Source organism: Lemur catta, chromosome 6 (assembly GCF_020740605.2).
Source record: "Lemur catta isolate mLemCat1 chromosome 6, mLemCat1.pri, whole genome shotgun sequence".
Lineage (NCBI taxonomy): Eukaryota > Metazoa > Chordata > Mammalia > Primates > Lemuridae > Lemur > Lemur catta.
This window is the reverse complement of record NC_059133.1, coordinates 52,907,216-52,916,268: the sequence shown is the minus strand read 5'-3', so window position 1 is coordinate 52,916,268 and position 9,053 is coordinate 52,907,216. Positions and strand designations below refer to the sequence as shown.

The following is a 9,053-nucleotide window of genomic DNA, read 5'->3' as shown; positions in this document are numbered from 1 at the left end:
GCCCTGGAGTTCGCGGCTGCAGTGCGCTACGATTGAGCCTGTGAATGACCACTGCACTCCAGCCTGGGCAACATAGCGAGACCCCGTCTCTAGGGAAAAAAAAAAAAAGAAGAAGAAGAAGATAGGGCTCAAATAAATGAATACTCAAATAATTATCTCCTGAATTGTTAAGCATTTGAATAGAAGGAATCAATTTCTGGGGTATGAGGGAGAGTTAGACGAGATTTGCTTCAAGTTGAAAGGACAAATGAGAGAGAAGTGAAAAGACACATACAAGAAGAAAAGACTAGAACTAGTGATAGAAGCAGAAAGATGCCATTTGAAGAGTTTGATTTGCTCTAAATTAAAACTCTGAGGATAAAAGTCTCTCCCTCCATATCCCACACTCCCATCTACATTTGCTCTAGGCATCAAATTTCCTGTTTTGGCCTTAGGGAGCAATTCTGGGGCCTAAGTACTGTCTGCCAGGAGGCCACACCAGGGAGTGTCAGGCAAGCCAGTTAAACTGCTTAATTTGTCTAGATTCTAGGCTCACTGCCTACCCCTTATTTATGTTAGGAGCTTCCCGGCCCAGGACCACTGAAGAGATCCATTATGCCAGAATGAACACACAACCCAGCTGGTGGATGTAGACAGGTTTATGTGGCTTTACAGAACAACTCAAATCCCAGTGTTCACTTTTCTCAGAGCTACTTCCCCACCCAAGTCCCTGGGGCAAGCATCCCTGAGAAGTAGGCTAAATGTTCCCATTAACTTCCCTAAAACTTTTTGGTACACTTGCATCCTGAGCTGGGCTAATACCTCCATTGAGTCCCTTCTCCCAAGCCTTGGAATGCCTGTCTCTCCGTTTCTCTGCCTCTTGTGAGGAGTGACTCCCTGCTTCCCTGTTCCCTCAGAAATCAAGAGTCATACACTTGAGGGCAGCAGAGAAAGGCCAGAAACCTAAGGTCTTGGTTCCCGGTGCTCACCACATGGGGTTGAGGAAAGGAGGTATAGGATGACGCCTCTTTTCCCTTCCCTAGCTCTCAGACACAGCCACACTCACATTCATATGCACAATCGAGCACACACGGCGAAAGGAGTTGGGATGGGGAGGAAGGGAAGTTTGCACCAACCAGCTCATGAATGCAACTTGAAAGATTTCACACGGCAAAAGGGGAAAAAAAAAAAACGCACACATAAGTTAAAAAATAAAGAAATACATGCCCCTCCCCACAGTCTCTTTCTTCATCCAGAGGCTGGATCAGCCCCTCCACGTAAACCCAGAAGCTTTCTACTCCCTCTCTCCAGATGGAGCTTTTACAGTGCCTGGGTCTTCAGTTCAACAGGTTCCCCCGTGACCTCTTGTTGTCCATTGGGGTCAGTGGGTCTGACACCCTTGAGAATAGACAGTCTCTCAGAAACACTCTTGAGCCGGGGGAAGAGGAGAAAGTCGTAGAGAAGGCTGCCCAGACCCGCTCCGATGATTGGGCCCACCCAGTACACCTGTAACATGAGAAAAGGCATACTCAGGCTTGGGAAGGGGAGAGAGTAGTGACGCTTCTCTCTTCCTAACCCCCTCAGTGGAATACAAGACATGCTGCACTTGACACATACAATCCGGCATTATCTATGTAGAAATCAGCGTGTGTTTGTTAGTTTCTTAAACTCTAGACTCTATTCTACTGCCTGTACCTGAAAACTCACCTTTTCTTTTCTTTTCTTTTCTTTTCTTTTCTTCCCTTTGCCCCACCTTAGAGACAGGGTTTGCTTTTTTACCCAGGCTAGAGGGCAGTGGCATGATCATAGCTCAATGTAACCTCAAACTCCTGGGCACAAACGATCGTGCTGCCTCAGCCTCCTGAGTAGCTGAGTAGGACTACAGGTGTATACCACCACACCCAGCTAATCTTTTAAATTTTCTGTAAAGATGGGGTCCCACTATGTTGCCCAGGCTGTTCTTGAATTCCTGGCTTCACGTGATCCTATCACCTCAGCCTCCCGGAGCTTTGGGACTACAGGTGTGAGCCACCACACCCAGCCTCTTTTCTGATTCATTAAATTATCCCTTTATCCCATGCCTTCTTAACACATGTATATTCTATTTGTTGTTATCATTTTGCACTAGTTTATGTATTGCTTTTTTTTTTTTTTTTTTTTTGAGACACAGTCTCGCTCTGTTGCACGGGCTAGAGTGAGTGCCGTCGCGTCAGCCTAGCTCACAGCAACCTCAGACTCCTGGGCTTAAGCAATCCTACTGCCTCAGCCTCCCGAGTAACTGGGACTACAGGCATGTGCCACCATGCCCGGCTAATTTTTTGTATATATTTTTAGTTGTCCAGATAATTTCTTTCTATTTTTAGTAGAGACGGGGTCTCACTCTTGCTCAGGCTGGTCTCGAACTCCTGACCTCGAGCGATCCACCCGCCTTGGCCTCCCAGAGTGCTAGGATTACAGGCGTGAGCCACCGTGCCCGGCCTATGTATTGCTTTTTAAAAAAAATTCTAATTTTGGTAAAATACACATAACATAAAATTTACTGTATTAAACATTTTTAAGTGTACAGTTTGGTAGTGTTAAGTATATTCACATTGTTGTACAACCCATATCTAGAACATTTTCATCCTGCAAAACTGAAACTCTATACCCATTAAACAACTGTCTATTCCACCACCATCACCCCAGCCTCTGGTAATCACCCTTCCACTTTATTTCTTCAAATTTGAATACTCTAAATACCTCACATTAAATGGGATCATATAGGATTTGTCTTTTTGTGACTGGCTTATTTCACTTAGTATAATGTCCTCTAGGAGCATCCACGTTATAGCATGTGTCAGAAGTTCCTTCCTTTTTAAGGCTAAATAACATTCCATTTTTGTATATACCACATTTTGTTTATCCATTGAGGGACATTGGGGTTGCTTTCACCTCTTGGCTTTTGTGCTGCTATGAAAATGGGTGCACAGCTTTGAAAATTTTTAATACTATTTTCATATGTTTGGCTTACATATAGTCAAAACAACATAAACATAACCAACATTTATTGATAACTTACTCGATACCACATTCTGTGCTACATGTTTCACACATAAAACTTTCACATATTTCTCATAACACCTCATTTTACAGTTAAAGAAACTGAGGTGCAGAATGGTTGAGTTATTTGCCCATAGTCACACACAAGGCTAGTAAAGTATTAGAACTGGGATGGGGCCCAGGCCTATTTGTGCTCACAATACATCCTGATCAATGAGAGCAGACATTTTTGTCTTTATATATTTATATTTATGTTTATATTTATCCTTCTAGCCCCTAGTTTTGGCATCCAGTGGACACTCAGTAAAAATCCCTGACTAGCCACAGAAGGAACAACGTGAGCAAGAGCCTCTCTTTTTGGCAAAATAGTGAATCCTGCTCATACAGGCATGCCAAACTCTCTGACAACCCCGTAGCTAAGTGCCGGTAGAACACTCAGAGGGAAAGCAGGAACCCAAACTGGAACCTGCAGTCCACACCCATCCAGAAGGGCTCCAGGATCTTTCCCTCTCCCCTCACTCACCCAGTGGTTGGTGAAGTTCCGGGTGAGAATGGCAGGAGCAAAGGAGCGGGCAGGATTCATGCCTGCACCAGTATAATGCATCTGCAAAAGACACAGTTATAACTGAAACAACCCCCTACTCCACCCTGGCTTCTCTCCCCACAACCTATGTTGCCCCTGAGAGCCAGCATCTTGTCTCCAGCCAGTAGCAAATGGGGAGGTACAATCTGCATGAGCCTCCAGGGATTCCAACAATGGGGTGAGGGCACAGATGCCCCATCTGGAGACAGACTATGGAGCCATAAGCAAAGCCCACATCTACCATGATGCATGCATTACTACCTTGGGGTCAGGAAGGACTAAATATATCGGTTGCATGCGAGGGATAGGGCAGGGTTGATTCCTCTGTGCCAATACAGAGTGAGGTGGGTAATGTTCATGTTTGACAGTGGGGTGGGCAGGAAGAATCCTTAAAAGTTGGGAAAGGTTTGGGGGCCCTGGAATCCTTGAATTATAAGTTGTTCCCCTCTCCTGCTTACCCCAAAGAGGTGCCCCAGGGTGAGGGAGAAGCCAACAGCCAGCGCCACGGAGCCCAGGCGGCCATTCCGCCTCTCGTCGTATGTGGCAAAGATGCAGAGCACGAACTGGAGCGTCAGGAAGATCTCCACCATTGTGGCCTGGCCCACGCTCACCCCAGGGTGCAACTGGGCAAAGGAAGAAGAAGGGAGGCAGCTCGTTAGGGCTGCCACAGTGTTACCTCCTCAAGGCTTCCCGGGCAGGGATCCCCTTATGGCATCAGTTCCCTGGAGAGGAAGGACAATACAACATCCTTCATAGTAATTGCATTTGTATCTTAATTTCTCCTTACAATACTTTCTCATGGTGGAAATGATTGCACCCACTTACATGAATGAGGAAACTGAGGCCCTGTAAAGTAAAAGAAGTTTTCTCAAGAACCTGCAAGCAGTTGGAAGGAAAACTGAAAACCAAATTCAGTTTTCTTGATTCTCAATCCAGGCCCCTGTGCCTTCCTTCCACCTCCAAACCACCTATCAATACTCCCCACCCTAATTCACACACCACACACACACACACACACACACACACACACACACACACACACACACACACACACACACACACACTGTCCCAGAGCCCAGAGGAGCTGATTCACCTACGCCAGGCAGGGAGTCAAAGCAACAGAGAGTCAGGACACCAGATTCCCCTAGACCCTCTCAGCTGACCATTACCGTGTTGAGTGCTAGGTTTCCTCGGACGGCAGACGGGGTAACACTATACAGCACAGCAGCCCCCGCCACAGCTCCCAGGAGCTGGGCTAACATATAGCAGAAGGCACGGAGCAGGGACATCTGGGAGCCCACAAGGAAGGCAAAAGTGACTGCAGGATTGACGTGGGCTCCACTGATGTGGCCCACAGCCTGCACCAGTGTAGCCAGGGCGAGGCCAAAAGCCAGAGCCACCTGCAGGACATGCAGGGGTCCAGGAGCCCAATGCAGTGAGGCCCCCAGTCCAAAGAAGACATAGAAGAGGGTGCCAAAGAACTCAGCAAATATGGCCCTCCAGAAGGAGGTTGACCGCAGTTCCCACATGGCAGGGGGGATGGGCACAGTGCCTGGGTCCCTGCTACCCCCCTGGCCTGGTCTGGGTGGACAGTCCCCTTTATAGAGGACTCTTAATCCCTGGGAGGAGCAAGCTGGGGTAATTGGCCCAGCCTATTAACCCCTTCACAGCTGTGGAGGGCAGGATCCATTCCCATACATCTGACAAAGCTTCTGGATTTTCCCTTCGCTGCTCAACTGGGAGTTGAGCTCAGGGAGCCATGGGGGTGACAGTGGGGTTGAGGTCAGAGCTGGAGAGACTCTGAGAAGGAGGGACCAAGAACAGTGGGACTAGAAGAGTCTGCCCTTCTATTTGTGTCAAAGATCAGGTTCACAGTCCTGACATCTATCTTAGAACATTCCTCAACTCTCTTTGGAAGGTCCATCAAGCTGAGCTCATTTCATGAGGTATGGGGCTGAGCTCCTGGGGGCCTCAGGCTCCTCTGAGTCTACCAGGGGTAAAGGTGGGGGTGGGGGTAAGGAGTGGGGCTCAGCAGGAAAGTTAGATAACTGAAGAGAATTCTTTAGTTCCCTGGGATTAGATGGCCTTCTCCCATTGGCTAGTTTGGGCTGGAATCTGTGGACCCTGCAGCTCTAGGATAGAATAGTTCTGCTGTGTATGGCTTTCTCCGAGCCCGAATTCCCTACCCCCAACCCATGACAGTACCTCCCTTTTCAAACCCTCAGCCTGGCCTTTTAAACCACAGAGACTGACAGAGAGAAGACACTATCTTCCATGCACAGACTGGGAGTGGGGTTGTGGGGCTAGGGAGGGAAAAGTGACTAGTAATTAAACCTCAGAATCAGCTTATACTTCATCTTTCCTACCTCACAAAGTCACAGCAGGACGTAGTGAAAGCAAGGAAACTGAGTTATGGCTGAGAAGCAATGAGAGGGTCTAATGCACTCTAATATAGCTATGATCAGGACACTGGAGTCCTACACCTTGAAACCCAGGGACAGGTCAAGGATCTTTCCCAGATCTGACCCAGGGATTCAGACCTGGGAAAGCAGGCTGGTCAAGGAGAGAGAAAAAGACAATATGGGGCCGGGTGCGGTGGCTCACGCCTGTAATCCTAGCACTCTGTGAGGCCGAGGAGGGAGGATCGCTCAAGGTCAGGAGTTCGAGACCAGACTGAGCAAGAGCAAGACCTTGTCTCTACTAAAAATAGAAATTATCTAGACAAGTAAAAATATATAGAAAAAATTAGCCGGGCATAGTGGCACATGCTTGTAGTCCCAGCTACTCCGGAGGCTGAGGCAGAAGGATCGCTTAAGCCCAGGAGTTTGAGGTTGCTGTGAGCTAGGCTGAGGCCATGGCACTCTAGCCAGGGCAACAGAGCGAGACTCTGTCTCAAAAAAGAAAACGAAAAAGAAAAAGACAACATGGGGAACGAAAACCTGGGAGAAAAGGTTCAGTTGTGCTCAGGCTTGGTGAGGGACTTGAGACCTAGGGATAGGGGGTGTGGTGATGGAGAAGATGGAATGGAATACACTGTTAGGTTCCTCCATCTCTACATCATTACTCAGGCCACGGAGGAAAACAGAAATTCTAAGGTACAGCCTGCAAGGATGGTGCCCAGCCTGGGTCCCATGTGGTACACCTGTGGGGAGAGAGTAGGAACAGAGATCAGGGCCTGTGCTTCTCTCCTCCTCCAATATCCAGCTTGGGGATGGATAGGAAGAGTTATAGCAAAGGTGAAGGGTCCATCTAACCCATTCACTGCCAGGAAGAGTTGCTGAGAATAGGTCAGAGGACACCTAAGGGGATTAGAACTCCTGATTTCATAGAATAGAAACAGTCCCTCAGAGGTCTTTGGAGTCTCTTGCCTTCTAGAAGCCCCACTAATCTCCTGACATCTATCTTAGAACATTCCTCAACTCTCTTTGGAAGGTGCATCAAGCTGACCTCATTTCATGAGGTATGGGGCTGAGCTCCTGGGGGCTGCTTTGTAACCCTCGATGCATCTCACCCAGTGATGCTCCAAGATCTCTGTCACCATTGCTGGCCCCAGGGATTGTGCAGGGTTCATGCTGCCTCCAGAAAATGTCCCCTGGACAAGAGAGGGAGAGGGTACCACATCATGGTGTTAATATCTTCAGCAACAGATACTTAGGTGCAGATGTGGTGGAGGATACAAAGTGACAGAACCAGTTATGACTGCCAGTGGGAATGTAAATTGAGATAATTACTTTGGAACAAGGGTAGGGAACCTGGCGCCTTAAGGCCACATGTGGCCTTCTAGGTCCTTAAGTATGGCCTTTTAACTGAATCCAAATTTTACGGAACAAATCCTTTTGTTTTTACTAATACATTTTGTTCATCTTTTATATTTTTATTTTATTTTTAAAATGAAAGTATTTGAAATACCAAATAATTAAATAAGTTTCAATGAAATAATCCTCCCAGATTGACTGGCACAGTTAGAACATTAGTAAGCCCTAAGGGCTAAATTAACCACTGCTTCGCTCTGGATTTAGCTCTAACTTCCCCTGACTGACTGGCACCACTACCGGATGAGGCTGGTTGGTGAGAGTTTTTGGGTGTGAAGTACCCCAGTCTGTTATCAGCTTTTGACAATGGTGTACTGTGTTTCTGTTTGAAGTGGAATTTGTGAACAGCTCAACAGTATTTTTTTTTTTTTTTTTTTGAGACAGAGTCTCGCTCTGTTGCCTGGGCTAGAGTGCCATGGTGTCAGCCTAGCTCACAGCAACCTCACACTCCTGGGCTCAAGCGATCCTCCTGCCTCAGCCTTCCGAGTTGCTGGGACTACAGGTGTTCACCACCACGTCCAGCTAATTTCTTCTATTTTTAGTAAAGATGGGGTCTCACTCTTGCTCAGGCTGGTCTCTAACTCCTGAGCTCAAGCAATCCTCCCACCTCCACCTCCCAGAGTTCTAGGATTATAGGCATGAGCCACCACGCCCAACCTTCAACGGTATTTTTTTAATTCTGTCTGCTTAATAGCCCATCATGTCAAAGAAGACCAAGAGAATGCTGAAGGAAGAAAACAGATTTTTTCATGAGGATTGGGAATTGCAATGTTATCTTGTTTCTGCTAAAGATAAGATGATTTGCTTGCTTTGTGATCCTGCAATGTCAACATTAAAGAAATTCAATGTTTATCAGCATTATAACACTCATAAGGACCACAAATCGTTTAAATTAGAGGGAGGCAGGCCGGGCGCGGTGGCTCACGCCTGTAGTCCTAACCCTCTAGGAGGCCGAGGCGGGTGAATTGCTCGAGGTCAGGAGTTTGAGACCAGCCTGAGCGAGACCACGTCTCTACTAAAAATAGAAAGAAATTATCTGGACAACTAAAAATATATATACAAAAAATTATCCGGGCATGGTGGCGCATGCCTGTGGTCCCAGCTACTCGGGAGGCTGAGGCAGTAGGATGGCTTAAGCCCAGGAGTTTGAGGTTGCTCTGAGCTAGGCTGACGCCACGGCACTCACTCTAGCCCGGGCAACAAAGTGACACTCTGTCTCAAAAAAAATAAATAAATAAAAATAAATAAATAAATTAGGGGGAGGCAGTAAAGGTTGTATTGCAGAAATTAAAAGATGAAAAGCAAAGACAGTTCTTTCAAGCAGCAATAAGATCTGGAAATAATGCCACTGAAGCAACTTATAAAGTAGCTTATACACTGGGGGGAAAAGGGAAGCCATTCAGTGATGTAGAAATTGTGAAAGAATGCATTGTCAAAGTTGTAGGATGCTTAGACCCCGATAACATTTCAAAGTACAAACAACTGTCTCTTTTAAGGGGAACCATAACTGATTGGTAGCATAAATTAGCCTTCAACTTAACAGAAAAACCTCATGCAATACTTCAAAAGGAAAATATATATTATTAAATCACTTTTTTTTTTTTTTTTTTTGAGACAGAGTCTCGCTTTGTTGCCCGGGC

At 46.7% G+C, this 9,053-nt stretch overlaps 1 protein-coding gene across 1 annotated transcript; it reads right to left on the bottom strand.

Moving 5' to 3' along the window:
- Positions 1–1,195: 1,195 nt before the first annotated feature.
- On the bottom strand, positions 1,196–5,162 carry LOC123639643 (major intrinsic protein of lens fiber). The gene is made up of 4 exons (XM_045553622.1): positions 4,771–5,162; positions 4,060–4,224; positions 3,542–3,622; positions 1,196–1,485 (listed from the first exon to the last, which is right to left on the bottom strand). The coding sequence occupies exons 1-4, from the start codon at positions 5,128–5,130 to the stop codon at positions 1,300–1,302; spliced, it is 792 nt and encodes a 263-aa protein (XP_045409578.1). The 5' UTR covers positions 5,131–5,162; the 3' UTR covers positions 1,196–1,299.
- Between the last annotated feature and the right edge of the window lie 3,891 nt (positions 5,163–9,053).